The sequence below is a fragment of the Typopeltis vanoorti genome, chromosome 1, assembly GCF_054136105.1.
Source record: "Typopeltis vanoorti isolate ZY-2024b chromosome 1, IOZ_Tvanoo_1.0, whole genome shotgun sequence".
In the NCBI taxonomy this organism is placed as follows: Eukaryota; Metazoa; Arthropoda; class Arachnida; order Uropygi; family Thelyphonidae; genus Typopeltis; species Typopeltis vanoorti.
In genome coordinates this window covers 103,292,813-103,308,514 of record NC_143549.1, presented here as the reverse complement: position 1 = coordinate 103,308,514, position 15,702 = coordinate 103,292,813, and the positions used below count along the sequence as shown (strand labels likewise).

The 15,702-nt window shown below is 35.3% G+C and overlaps 1 protein-coding gene across 1 annotated transcript in view; it reads left to right on the top strand.

Annotated features, from left to right (window-relative positions):
- Positions 1 to 15,373, top strand: part of LOC150110266 (armadillo repeat-containing protein 2-like) — a 51,326-nt gene extending 35,953 nt beyond the window's left edge. The window contains exons 4-5 of the mRNA XM_090392425.1: positions 9,078 to 9,235; positions 14,993 to 15,373. Of these exons, the coding sequence (XP_090248551.1) occupies positions 9,078 to 9,235; positions 14,993 to 15,141 (307 nt within the window). The 3' untranslated portion in view covers positions 15,142 to 15,373. The remainder of the gene's footprint in view (positions 1 to 9,077; positions 9,236 to 14,992) is intronic.
- The last annotated feature ends 329 nt before the right edge of the window (positions 15,374 to 15,702 follow it).

Sequence of the window (15,702 nt, the reverse complement as noted above, 5' to 3'; positions counted from 1 at the left end):
GCCATTCTTGTTGGAGTGAATGGAACATTGCCCAGGTCATCAGTGCAAGAACTGGATGAGAAGAGTGATGTCAGTGAGGTAACTACAGTACCATCCAGATGTTGAGAGTGGTGGAAACCTGGGCACGAGGCAAGTCTACAGCATTTGGCCCTCTCAAAGTCTGATTTATATCTGGTGATGATTCTTTTTACAGCTGTTGCGAGCTGCAGTACAAGCAGAGTGAGAAGCTGGAGTTTGAGAGGCTGTTCAAATAACAGAAATCATCCTTAACAGGATGATTTCTGTTATTTGATCTGGGCAAGTGTTTGATCAGTAATCTGACTATGGGAAGGAGGAATAGAAGTCACAGAGGTCATCCCATTTGGCACCTTGTATTATCAAAGGACACAAGACTGAGAACTGGTATATGGTTGTTTTGTGGCAAAAGAGACTTGTATGAAGTTGTGATCTGAGTTACCAAGAGGAGAACTGACATCCACGGTATACTTGAAGGGAAGCTTGTTAGGAAAAGGTCAAATCTGTTGTCAAATTGGAGACAATTGTCAGGTATTCTGATCGGAAGATTGATCGTCTGTGATAAGTCTTTGCTAATGACAAGCGCCTCAGCATCTTTGCTTACTTGATCAGTGAAACTGGAGGAGAGAAGCCAATATGAATTGTGAAGGTTGAGATTCCACAGAGCGATAGCTGAAGAGGTCAGAGTGGTTAACAGAGTTTGGAGAGCAATAGGGAAAGCATATGAAAAGAACAAGTTGGGTGGTAGGGAAATTTTGAGCCAAAGTAGATCAAATAGTGGGGATTCAAAGTTTTGCAATCTCTGGCATATGTTAGTTCTGATGAATGCACAAGTGCTGCCCTTGTGGCAGAAATAACTGTGTAATGTATAGTTTGGGCAGTTGGGGTTCTGATAAGAATAGTATTTCTGGTTTAGATGACTGGTGCATGTTGTTTATATTGCTGTTTAGACCATTGATGTTGGTGAAGTGGATGTGGAATCTTTTTTCTTTTTATGTAAGAAGTAATGTCGATGGGATTTTTTATGGTTTTTTGGATTGGATTTTTTTTTTTTTCCTTACTCATGGATAGTTATGGACAAGTTCCTTGATTTATTCTTACAAGTTCAGAAAAGGGCAGTCCACTTGATAAATGATATTTCTCTTATAGACTCTCTTCTACAGATACTTCCATTGCCATTGTTCAGCCAAACTAGCATCCATTATGTCTCCTATTTATGTCCGATCTATAGGAACTCATGCTACGGCTGTTCAACATCCTATTACAGTCCAACTGCATAGTTACCAAATCTGCTACTCCCAGTCATCATCATTCCTTCCACCACCTCAATTCTGTGGAACACCCTCCCTCATGAAGCATTTCCAAAAGACTACAATTGTTAAAAGTTGAAGAAGAATATCAACAGATTACTCTATTCCTTACCCTACCCTCACAAGGCATCTGTTTTCTATAAGCTCTTCTGCCTTTCATGTATGGGATAAATATTAAAAAAAAAAAATGGTTCAAGTACTGATCCTGGGGTACACTACTGATCACCTTAAATTTGGCAGATTCACATCACTGTATATCACTTTTTGATATCTGTCTGTCAACCATCCACTGATCCAAGTCAATAGTTTATATTCCAATTCCATATTTTCCAGCTCAGCAGTAACATTATTATAAAATATGAGTATAGCTTGTCTGTCTATCAACCCATTTCTGTATGTGAGTTCTTACCAACCTCTATAAAATCTTCACCACCACCACTTCAGAGATACTGATCGGTCAGCAGTCAGACACATCAGTTTTTGCACCACCTTTATACAATTGAACTGTCATACATTCTTTCTGTTCCTGTGAGATCTCTTCTGAGCAGAGACTAAAGTTCTACAAACATGCCAAAGGCCTAGCCAATTCTGCTGAACATTCCTGTATCATGAGTGCTGATATTCTGTCTGTCCCTATTTCCAAATTCTTATCCAGGTTATGCAACAGCTGTTGAACCTCGCCTGTCTGTTCAACATCCAGTTAGTGGTGGCATTGTTTACCACGTTACATATCTCAGCAAAACAGGCACTCATTTAAAAAATTTCACCCACTTCTGACAAAAGAGTAATATGTCTGAATTCACAAAAGTTATTTTTCCATATTTATTTCTGCTTTTACTTGCAGTATAGCAATAAAATTCTTTTCGGTTGCTTTTAGCCTGCACATCAGGTTCTTTTCATACTCTGATTTAGTTTTCCATACAACACTATAGTTTCGCCCACAGTTTGTAGATCTCTGCTTGGCGTCTTGCCAAGAATAGTCGATTCATGCTGAAGGGGAGAAAGAAATGAAAGACGTATGAATTGGTTGCCAACACGCAAAATCACGTGCTTTATAGGTAAAATTTTCCAACTGTTATACAACAATATAGTTAACTACAATGATCATAAAAGAGAAGTTAATTTTCTGACGTGTAATAATAAACAACTCATCCCACAATACAGACTGATTACCCTATTATCGGAATGGATTCTTCTCCTGTTGACATGTGCAGAAGTGTCAAAGGGTCTCGAATCTGGGCATTCTGGCCTGCACTTTATATATGTCATAACTACTCTCATATTTATTATCACAATATTCCTTCCACATCATCTTCTTTTTATGGAGGTCTTGCTTAATAAGGTTGTATGATGTACAACCTTATTTCACTCCTACCCTATTTTTTTCAAACTCTAGGGACACATTCAGATACTACCTCATTTAAGGATCTTTTCAAATACCTTATCGGAAAGAAAATAATGAGCAGAATTCAAACATTTGATTGTTTTTTCAGTTGAAATAGCCATAAATCAACAACCTTGGTTGGATTATCACCAAAGAAGTGAAGGCCATGAGACCAGTATATATATATATATATATATATATACTGGTCTCATGGCTATAAGAAATTACGAAAAAACAAGTTCATTTATTGGTATTATGAACATCATAAAAGTTCGTTAAAAAACCAAATAACAGATCTATACAGCCGTTAATACGTGTTAGCTGGAAACAATGCTATTTGATGTCGTGTTCTGTGGTTCACTTTCACTCTGTCCGAGGTCTGAACTGGGTAAATTTTTAATAAACGCTGACCAAACTTGATTTAAAATCAAGCCTTGATTTTTTATTACATTGTGTAGGAATTTTAATTATATTTGCTGCCTCTACGAATTTTCTTGTGAAACAGTTTTTATCAATGTAGGACATGTTTGTTCTGTCCCAGAGTACATCATGATCAGTAGAAGCTGTGTGAAATGCGAAGCCAGACTTATTTTCTCTCTTTTTTTGTACATCCTTTTGATGTTCACTCATGTGAATTTCTCCCTATCTTCCCGTCTGGCCTACGTAGCAGATGCCACAGGAACAGTGAATATTATAAACTCCTGGTTTTTTCATTGGGTGATGTAAAGGTTTTGGAGGATGAAGAGATTTTGATATTTTTTTTCAACTGGCAGGAAAGTCATTTTTATGTTGTACTTGTAGTTTGTGCCTTAAACTGTTAGTTATCTTTACCCCTGAAGATGTTAGTCTGACGACTAATGAAACTTGTGGGGTTTGTTTTTTAGTACTTGTTTAGTTTTAAAAAACGGTCTTTTTTAATAAAAATGTGGTCACAAAACCGGAATAATTTGATTGAACTTCTTAACCACAGAAACCTCCGCATAAATATATATATATTGTGTCTATTAATTGCATGTGTTTTTTTACCTGTTCTGTGGAATGAAAAATCTTGAAAACTTGAAAAATCCCTGCTTCCCCAAACAGATGAAAATATGGTGCAGATCAAGAAACTTGTCCATAACTATCCATGAGTTAGCAAAGATAAAAAACAAAAAAATCCAACCAAATGAAAACATAAAAAAATAGAAAAATGAAACAAAAAAAAAAACCCATAACCTACAACATTAATTCTTACAAAAAAAATTTCCACATCCACTTCACCAACATCCTTGATGTCCTTGTGTTTCTGCCACAAGGACATCAAGAATTTTTAGAGATGTCTTAGGTGCACCATGCCATAATGAGAGCAGTATTCCAATGTTAGTTGAATTTGGGATTTATACAGAGTAGCTGTTCGGCACAGAAGTACTGTCTTGACTGGAAAAGGATGACAATTTTTTTGGAATCTCTTTATGATATGATTATGCCAGGAACGGTTTGGAGTAAGAGTCAGTCTGAGAAAAGAGATGTAGTCTTGACTGTTTAGCTGAGGATTATCAAATGTAAGCAGAGAAGATCGGAGGTCTTTTTTATGGGAAAATTAGCAAAACTGTATTTTGGAAGTATTGAAGCTGACTAGGTTGCTCTTGCTCCAATCAAGGATACTGTAGAGATCTTTGTTCAGGGCATTTATTATAGATGATCTTCAAGCATGAAATGTTTGAGCACTGCAAGGCTTTTCATATGAGTAGGATGAGTGGAGTGTGCTATCATCAGCAAAACTATGAATAGGATTTGCAATCAATGAGAGTAGGTCATTTATGTGATTTATATAAATGACTTGATTTAGGAAGAAGGTGGGTGAAATGACAGAGCCTTGAGGGACACCATCCATCATTACATGTAGGGATTGATTTTGAGAGAAAACTCTCAATCCATTTACACAAAGACAGAGGCAGTCCAAATGATGGTAACTTGTTAAGAAGCCCTCGATGCCAGATCCTATCAAAAGCCCCTTGGAGATATCAAGAGCAATGGCACAGATTTCTAAACCTTTCCATGGAATGGTACAAATGTGAGTGATATAGGCCAGGGAGATCACCTGTGGATCTAGAGTGGCAAAATCCATACTGGTAATCACTAATTAGATATCAGTTCTCAGAGTGTTGAAGAAGTTACTCTGTTGATCTTCTCCATTACTTTAGACAAAACTGATGTGAAAACAATAGGTATAGTTTGGTCAACATTTATTTCCTTTTTTTGTAATGGTTGTATATGAGCTTTCTTCCATGCTGAAGGGTTGATGGCAGCTGAATACAATTTAGTGAATATGACTTCAAATTCTTGTAGATAAACTTATATGTTGGTTACACATGACTTTAAATTTTTCAGGAAATTACGTATACTAAAATATTAATTAAAAAAAAAAACTTTATTCGCTACCTTCCAATATTACCGCAATATTACATTGCCATCGTCTGGGAACCAATGACCAACTCTCACATCCATGTAGACAGAGTTAAAAAGGGTTTTGATGAGATAGAGTCTTGTAGCTAACTGTATTTTATTTTCCTTCCAAAGTGGCTTTAATCTCTGAAGAGCAACAGTTGCTTTAGCAATGCATGTTTTAATGTCATGTTTAGACCAGCCATCTCTGTGTTGTATGCTTCTCAAGTAGGTGAGTCTTTCTTCTTCCAATTCACTAAGTGCCTTAGAAACTCTCTGTTAATTCTTGTAACTGATGTTCATTCTCTGCTGTTAGGTCAGTGTCATCAATGAATCTGAGATTATTTATTATTTTGCTATCAACTGTAATTCCAATACCACTGTTTTCCAGGGCTAAGTTTATTATATTTTCAGATAAAGGTTAAAAAGCATCTGCAAAAGTATGCAGCCTCGACACACACACACCCCTTTCCATGTTTGAAAGGCTTGCTGTAGTTACCATTGATTTCTATTAACATTTGTGAGGAATAGCCAAAAGTTTTAATTAGGCATACTATTTTATTATCCATTCAATATTCTTTCAGTATTCTCCACAGTGCCTCATGCCATACTGAATCAAAGGCCTTTGTGTGTGTGTGTGTGTGTGTGTGTGTGTGTGTGTGTGTGTGTGTGTGTGTGTGTGTGTGTGTGTGTGAGAGAGAGAGAGAGAGAGAGAGAGAGTGAGTGAGTGAGTGAAAAATTATGGCATAGTATTTTATTATGTTCAATATATTTTTATCCAATGAGATGTATTGTAAATAAATTCTCTATTGTACTCTTGTTTTTATGTAATCCTGCTTGGTTCTCTGAAAGTATATTTTCTATTTTCTTCTCAATCCTAGAGCATAAGATTTTTAGGAAAATTTTGCTTGGATGACTGATGAAACTGATAGAAATTGCTACATTTTGTACTATTCCCTTTTTAGGAATAGGAATCAAAACAGAGGTGCACCAAACTTCTGGCCGTGATTCATTGTTCCACCTTGGAAGATATTGATCAGAGTACCAATGATAGGTTTTCTCCCATGATTTCAGTAGTTCTGAAGTTATTCAATATGCCTGGTGATTTTCCCATCTTCAAAGAATTAATTGCTGCTTCTACTTCTTCTCTTAAAATAGGGAAGTCTGCTTCATCCAATGTCATTTGAATTATGTCTTTTAAATTTTGATTATTAAGGCTACTGTCTTCTAAGAAAAGGTTAGCTGAGTAATCATGCCAGTGCTGCAAGATTTCATCCTTTCCAATCAAAAGCTTGCCATTTTCATCCTCAATTGACTAGTTTGTGTTATTGAAGGGTTTTGTTAATCTCCTTATCATTTGGACTTCAAAGCACTTCTAGGTTTGTTTCAATGTAGTTCCTCTTCAATCTTTCCACATTTGTTCGGAATCCAGATTTTCTATCTATCCCTCTCGTCCGTCCTAGGATGGGACGAGTCCCCTCCTAATGAAGGGTTACTGGCATATTAATGCAGCCGGTTTGCCACTCCTCTGCCACATCCCCTAAGGGCAATATTCATGGCTGCCGGTTTGCCTGCTTGCGGGATGAAAAACCCCAGATAAACTGGTGGGGAAACCCTGCTGTCCACGCCCAAGACCGGCTAACTTGGCTATGGCTAAGGAGGATCCTTAAGCTCCTCGTATCATCAACGGGAACCAAACCTAGGACACTCCTTCCCCAGGCATATGGTTGCAAAGTGCATAGCCACTAGGCTAACCACACGTTTTAATTTTGTTTCTTATTATTTTGTTTAGTTCTTTATATTTTCCCCTGCTATCATTATCCATGTTTGTAGTGGATTTTAAGATTCTCCTTTGATCACATAGTTGTGAAATGTCTTCTGTAATCCAGGGTTTGTTTATTCTGTGAGATTTTCCTATTATGGTATCAGCTGCTTCTAAAATAGTTTATATTCATTATCAGTACTTATGAATTCTTCTAGGAGAGTATTCGAGGAATTAGTTATGCAATTTATATTGTTTTCCGATATGAGGCGATTCCAACTTCTCAACACTATATCTTTTTCATTGTCTTTGGTTACCTTTTATTTGTTTTAATTTTAGATTCAAGGTAGCAATGACCATGTTGTGGTCACTGCCAATGTCAGCTCCTGGGAAAGATCTAGTATTAGGAAGGTTAACTGATGTTTTGTGTGTTATCCGAACAAATATATAATCAATTAAATTATGTACAGATCCATTAGGTGAAATCCATGTCTACTTTCTTGATGGCTTATGAGTATATAGAGTATTAGTAATTGTTAAATTATTTTGAATGGCAAAATTAATAAGTTTGTATCTTCTGTCATTGGTTTCACCAAAACCAAATGCACCACAATGGGGGTAGAAAATTCCTTTCAATATCTATATCAATTTTTGTCTCCTTTTACAATGAGATAGTCTTTGTTTGGAATTTGTTTTATCACTGTAAATTTGTCCATAGAAGTCATTAATATAATCTTCATCATATAATGATGTAGGTGCATAGACCTGTATTATTGATACATTCACTGGTTTTCCTTTCAGTCTGGCAAGAGTGATTCTGCTATTTATAGGTTTAAAATCCATCACATACCTTTTGGCAGTTTTATGAATCAAAAAACCAACTCTCTCTTTTTCTCTTCCTCATTGTGTTCCTGAATAAAGCAAACAGTTTCCCTCATCTGTAATCAGTTCTCCTGCCTGTGACCATCTGATCTTGCAACGTTCCATGACAGACCAATGATAGTATGAGAGTTCATGTTATAGTAGCTTGAGTTGGCCATTTTTTTGAAGTGTTCTCACATTCCAGGTACCAGCCATAAAACTTTTCCTGAGCTGAAAAGAGTTCTCTTTGTTGATCTGTATGCTACCAGTAGATGACTTTTCACCACCATCCCCTGGTGGTCCCAGAAAGTGGCGTGGTCCTTCTTTGTCGTGCAATGACTAAGCTGGCATAGAATGCTGTAAAACTATCTTCATAGTGTAATATGGGTAGATATAGACAGGTGGCACCCATCTCCTCTCCTGTCTTTAGCCTGCTAGAGAAGGCAGACTCCCACTGCATGAGATGAAAGAAAATAGTAAAATAGGAAAGAATCACACCTAGTTTGAATACTCTAAGAGCACATTGGAGGGAGGTGCAAGAAGAAAAGGGGCCACCAACCAGTCTACAGATTATATAACAGATATATATTACATGAAATAAGGCATGGTCCAGCTTCAGGTACCTCGGGTTCACCACACCCCTTTTATTCTACCCTACATCAAAGACTCAAGCCTGCTGCTACTTTTCAATCTCTCTCTCTCTCTTGTACTGATCCCTAATCATCAGTTATCCACTTCATGAAACAGATGGTAAAAATACCATCCATTTAACATTATCCACCTCACACACTCTGATAATAAGAATAATAATATCTGCAACAGCTCTAACTTATCAAAAAACAAACAGAAAACAATTCTCATTTTAAAAAATATAGGATTAACATTATCAAACAGTATGAGCAAGAATTTTGCACTGAATGCAAGGAATAATAATGATAATAGACTGATAATAATAATAATAATACTCTCAATTAATAAGATTTGTCATAAAAAATACATCTTATTTTATGAAAACAGGAAGTTAATATCTTGTTAAAATATGCATTGCATTGTATTTAGGATTGGGCATATTTGAATAGTGATGAAATAATTATCATTTGGTAAAATTATAGAAGTAGTAACAGACCAGATGAAAACTTCTTATAGAATTATTGATTGTGATATTTTTCTAAGCAAGTAGTGAAACAAAGCATCAGTGTATATAAAGTGATGAGTATATTAATACTCTAAGTACAATTTTCAGTAATAAAAATAACCCTTATTTAAATACAAGCATTTAATTTAATTATTTCTGTTAATATGATATATAAATATTTTGCAGACTTGTTAGTGTCCTGAAGTATTCACTAAATACTGACTGGAAATTGGCAGGTTTAGTATGTCAAGTATTGTGGAACTATTGTAAAGGAGATGCCTCTTGTATTCCATTTACCCATGTTGAAGTAAACTGCTTAATAAAACTTTTAAAAGGATCTTTAGGTAAGATTTTAATCACACTTCTGATGAAAGCTCATTGTTTCATTTTGATTATGTTATCAAAATCTTAAAGCTAATTTAGAAGTACTTCTGTAATGTAATCATCTGCAGTGACATCCTTTGGTTGGAAAACCTAGGTTCAAGAGAGAAAAATATAAGGACTTTTCAACTGAAACCTTCATGTTACCATCTAACTTACCAGGAGGTTGTAGGATTTGGCTTCTTGGAATTGTGAGTTTTTTATCCCAAACAACAAGCAAAATGACCATAGCACTGATACAGTTTAAGGCATAATGTACTCATCACACATAACCTTAGTTGCGCAGGTATAGTAACAACTAACCAATCAATTTAAGAGACAGCAGTTTGTCTCTACATTAAGCCTAGCCTCTATAATAAATTCAAGTTGTAAATAATTTTGCATGACAAGTAGGTCAAGGAAACAAAATATATGCTATCACCTCATTATAACATACATACAATGTCTGACATCTAGTGTAAGAGAAAACTGTGCTAAAGAGTAAAATAAAAACTGCTCAACAAAAGATTTGTCTAAATGAAATTAATCGTTCATCATCAAATGCCTGATATGTACCTTCGTTGTACTAAATGATTAAGTCTGCATTATTACTAGCTTCCTATCAACAATTTTCATCCACATTAATTTGTTACTTGTTAGATCTCCAATATAGTCACATCTGATATTTCAGTATTCTAAGACTCTGTGGAATGCATCAATCTGCCTGGATCTTGGTCTTCTTTAAATGATCATACCATACAAATTAGCTCTACTCACAAATTCTTGAATTTATCAAGACATCAAGCTCCTTTCTAATATCTTCATTTTTACTATGATTATGCCACTAATGTTATTTGTTTTTTGGAGAAAAGAGCAAAGCTAATAATAATGGCAAATATCTGTTGGATTTCTGCTCAGGACATGGACTGGTTATTACTAACACCATGTTCCAACATAAAAATGTGCACAAATTCACATGGAGAGAAGAGGCTAGGAATAAGAAAAGTCTCATTGACTATGTTATTGTTGATAGTGATGTTTTCTCCCTGGTGCAGGACACCAGAGTGTACAGAGGATTTGAAATTGGAAGTGATCACTATTTAGTCTTGAGCAGGATAAAATTGAATTTCATATTGAAAAGAATAACATGTAAGAAAGTTTTAAAGCGAATAAAAGTTGAGCAGCTCTCAGATGTAAACTGTAGACTAAAATACAGAAATATTATTGAAAAGAAAATGAAAGAGTTTGAGAACAGGAATCAAACCTTGGAGATTCAGTGGCAAACTCTGAAGGAAACATTGATTGATTCTGCCAGAGAGGCATGTGGTGAGGTTGTGTGCAAAGATAAAAAAATCAGAACTCCCTGGTGGACACAGGAAGTTAAAGAGGCAGTGAAGGAAAAGAAGAAAGCATATCAAAAGTTCCTGGCAAATAAGTCAGCTTTTACTCTTACAGAATACAGAGACAAATGTAAGAAAGCTAAACAGTGTGTAAAACTAGCTAAACAAAAGTCATGGGAGGACTTTGGCAAGAATATAGAAAATAAATATCAAGAAGGTGGCAAAATATTCTGGAGGTTGTTGAAGAAGCTTAGGAATGGAGGAAAGAGTGCTGTAAAAGGAATTAGAGATGATAAAGGTGAAATGAAAACAGGAGAAAAAGATATCCTTGAAGTATGGAGTAATTACTTTGAAAAACTGCTAAATGAAACAAGCAGTGATGACAGCACAGTGATAAAAAACACTGACCAGGCATGCAGTCAGGAATACATATCCATACTTGAAGTAGAAAAAGCCATCAAAGGCTTGAAATGTGGAAAGGCAGCAGGAGTAGATGATATTCGACCAGAAATGCTGAAGTATGGTGGTATAAGAGTCTTACAGTGGCTGAACTGCATAGTTCAGAAAGCCTGGACAGAGGGACGAATTCCCGATGATTGGAGTAGAGCTCTCATAGTACCCATATATAAAAAGGGAAATAAAACTGAATGTGAGAATTACAGAGGTATTTCCCTACTGAGTGTTCCTGGCAAGATCTATGCAAGTATACTTGAGAAACGGTTGAGAAGAATTGTGGAAGAAAAGCTTGGTGAAGAACAAGCTGGATTCAGGCCAAATAGAGGCTGCCAGGATCAGATCTTCACTTTACGACAAATAGTCGAGAAAGCATGGGAATATAACAAAGATCTGTATTTAAGTTTTGTCGATTTGGAAAAGGCATATGACAAGGTGCCAAGAGAGAAGCTATTCAATACGCTGCAGTTATATGGTGTCAATGGGGCATTATATCAAGCAATACTTAGTCTTTATTTGAGTTGTGAGTCAGCAGTTAGAATTGAAGGAAGTACAGGAAGATGGTTTAATGTTAAATCTGGTGTGAGACAAGGATGTACATTATCCCCTCTGTTATTCATTATCTATATGGATCACATTATGAAGGAATGTGGTATTAAACCTGATATCAAAATTGGAGATGTTAATGTCAGCTCTTTGCTTTATGCGGATGATGTTATACTTCTAAATAAATCCGCTACAAGTCTGCAAGATTCTCTGACTAAATTGAATAGCTGTTGTAATAGATATGGTATGAAGGTCAGCAATAAAAAGACAAAGACAATGAAAATAGGCAGAATCATTGAAAATGTCAACTGTGTTGTGAATGGAGAACCTGTGGAACAAGTAAAACATTTCAGCTACTTAGGCACAATTTTTACTGAAGATGGTAAACTAAATATAGAAATAGACAACAGAATCAGCAAAGCTGGTATCGTGGGAAGTCAATTGAATAAATTCATATGGAATAAGAAAGAAATTAGTCGGAACACTAAATTAGCTGTATACAAGACTGTGTTCAAACCAATTTTAACTTATGGATCTGAGAGCTGGGTCAGAAGTAAAACACTTGACCAAAGACTAGAGACCACAGATATGAGAGTCCTGAGAAAGATTAGAGGCGTGAACAGATGGCATCAATGGCAATATCATATTAAAAATGAGGATATTAGGAAAGAACTTGACATTGTCAGCATCCAGGAATGCGTTAGCAGAGCTAATCTCAGATGGTATGGTCACTTAAATAGAATAGGAGAGGAAAGATTAGCAAAACAAGTGTTCTCTGCCAGGTTGGCAGGAAAACGACCCAGAGGAAGACCAAGATATAGGTGGATTGATACGGTACAAAGTGCCTTAGACGATAGAAATATAAGATCTGATAATGTTGGAGTCTTGACAAGTAACAGACTGATTTGGAGGAAAATTGTAGATAGGAAGTTAGTAATGATGTAATTTTTTCATGTAGTACTGTCATATCCTGTACACCCCTTGAGGGTACATGGCAGGAATTTGATGATGATGATGATGATGTTATTTGTTTAGCCACAAAATTTTCTCACCTGTGGTCTGTAGTCTTTGATAAGCTGCTTCTTTTCTAATCCAACTCCCAAATCCGTAAGTTAAAATTGGTTTGATGACTATCTTATATACTTCTTAGTATTTTCAAATTTCTCTTATTCCATATACATTTTTCAAATATGATCTCCATGCTACTTTCATACCATTCATTCAGCTGGTTTAATGATCATCTTCATCCTCTTGCACATCCTGGAGTGTATAAAGTTCCTTATGCCTGCAGTTTAACCTACTTTGGACAGACTAATAAATCATTTAATATCTGCCTCAAAGAACACAAAAATTATATGTGTGATCATCTTATATCAGACATGGCAGACCATGCTGTGGCTACTCCTTCACATTGGATTAAATGGAAGAAAACATCAGTATTACACAGAAGTGTCTGTAGGTCTCAGACCTACAGAAGTAAAAATAGTCTAAACTATTTTTAGAATTGGCAGTGGCTATGAAGCACTCCCCCCACCAACCTCAACAAGTATGGTTGCATTAATTTTTGTCAAAGATGTGGTATACAGTTATTCTGAAAGCAGATAGCCAGACTTCTCCAGATTAACTTTATAGTTATCTTGCTCTTAGAAGGTGCCATTTTAGGATATGAACATGTTTTCAGTTACAATTTGAATTGTTTCTACAGTGATTTAGTTGAGTGCTGCATGCTTGTCACGGTTGTAGTAATTTCTGCTCTGAAGATGATGGGTAGAAAAACTGGTGAAGTAATTTAAATAAATTAATTTTTCTTTCCTTGGTGTTTACACCATTAAGTGCTATAATGAATATGGAGGATATTTATGGTTGGATGGCTGGGAAACCAAATTACAAAAACATCATCCAAAATTTAAGTTTTAAAGAAAAGGAACTTGGAACAGTTTGTTCAGAAGATTCCATACAGAAATAGTAGAATGATGAATGGTAAACAACTTTTATCTGAAAGGAGGGTGAATAGCTTTTATTGCCGATAAAAATTGTTTTACTAGACAATCTGCAGACAAAAGGTTGTTTTACTAGACAAAACACACACATGGAGTGTGGAAGAATGTTGAGAAATAATGTTGAAAACACTACTCAAATAGATAGTATATCCACTTTCTGTTAACAGGCTGTGGATTGAATCAGATTGCAGCCTGGATGTCTATTAGTCTTTAAGTGGTAGATAATTTTTATTGCTCAGTGTAAAATCATTACATTGGAGGCTTGAAGTAGCTTGGAAAAATACCATGGTTGCCTTGGAACAGAGTTCTTGAGATTATCTTAGTCCACCCTTGGCACCAAATGTGGTATAGGCTTTCTAGCCTTTTATGAATAGAATTTAAAAAAAAAGATATATATCCATGTGTGCATGCACACACACATATCAAGAGCTAGTGTAGCTTGTTTGGTTTCAGTGGAGCCCTTGGTTGGAAACACCTTGGTTTTAATCCTGTCTATGATATGAAGAACTTTTATCAGGTCTGTTTAGTTAAAGATGAGTGTTAGCCAGTCTAATATGGAGCTCAGTATTTTCCTCCCTCAAAACAGGCAAACTGACCCCATGAACATGCATATCTACAGACATAACACATTTGCTCTTACGTAATGGATGGGTGATATATGATATATATATCAACTTTTTCAGTTAGTAATTGATCTTATACTTCAGCAGCCAGTTACCTGAGTTTGAGATTTAACTAGTATAAATCATGGCATTTTGCATCATCATCATCATCATCATTATGCATATCAAGGATTTAGGCCTAGCATGGCCTGTTCTGGCCTTAGAAGTCAACCTCTTAAACGATAAAATATTTATCGTTTAAGAGGACATCCTTGTTTTCTTTTTCCTAATGGCATGGCATTTTGCTATTAAAAAAAAAAATTAACAATGCTGGGCTAGTTTTGGCTCAGTTTTAGCACAGTGGATATGCCATTAGAAATGTTTATATCCAAACCACAGAAATCAAATTTAAAACTTCTGCTGACCTTAGTGATTTTCATCATGTATCAGTTGTGGCATTGCATTGTGTTGCTGGCATTGGGTGAACCTCACATGGCAGAAATCCCAGTGATGCTGATTTAACATTACAGTTGGCTGACATCATCTTACATGCTATCATTCAGCACTAAAAGTACATGTAGCTTAGTATCAGTACCACAAACTAACAGTTTGGGCTCTGATTTTTTTTAATCTCATTAAAGATTACTGAAATATTCCCTAATGCAGTTTGAAATATTTAAATAAAATATTTAAAAAAGGTTGAAAAGTTGAACATAATGAAGTTACTTTTACCATTTGTGCCATCATTTTTTTTCAAATAATATGTTATTATTTTAATATGACCTTATCATAATCCATAGATAGCACACTTCTAGATGTTGATGAAGAGGATGAAAATTATGATGAGGATGATGACCATACACATTTGAAATTGTTTTGGGAGAAAGAATACTATCCAGTAGCAGAACATCTTCTGAGTCTTCTGAAAGGAGAATTAGAGCAATTATGATTCATGTTACAGTAATGAAATCAGTATAAACTACTTATGGATAATTTTACAAACATTTAAATTATTTTGAATTGCATTTATTAAAGATTTGTTTATACAGCTGTTAATGATTGTTTCAGTGACTATCTAATTATTTTAATATGCAGTCTTGTAAAAATTGATACATCTTACATGCATCAATGTAAGATATATCAATTTTTGCTGCAGCATCACTTGTACATTCATGTGCCAAAACTGCATGGTGTTTAAAATTCCTGATATCCTGATTAACTCTTGAAATGTCCCTGTTTGTCATTTGTAAAATTCTAAATCAGCCAGGATTTATTTATTTTAACATTGTGTGTTATGTTAAGATAAGATTAACGAAGAGCCTTTTAAATTTAATTTTAAGTCTGATATATTTCTTTAAACCATATTGTTTCAAAACTAAAATATCACTTTGAACACTGTCCAAAGCTAAGATTGTTATATTGTTTCAAAAATTCATTATTTTATGAACGTATTAAGGGAGATATAGTTATGGAGTATGTGGAGAAGACTGTGTTTTGAATAACTCAATTT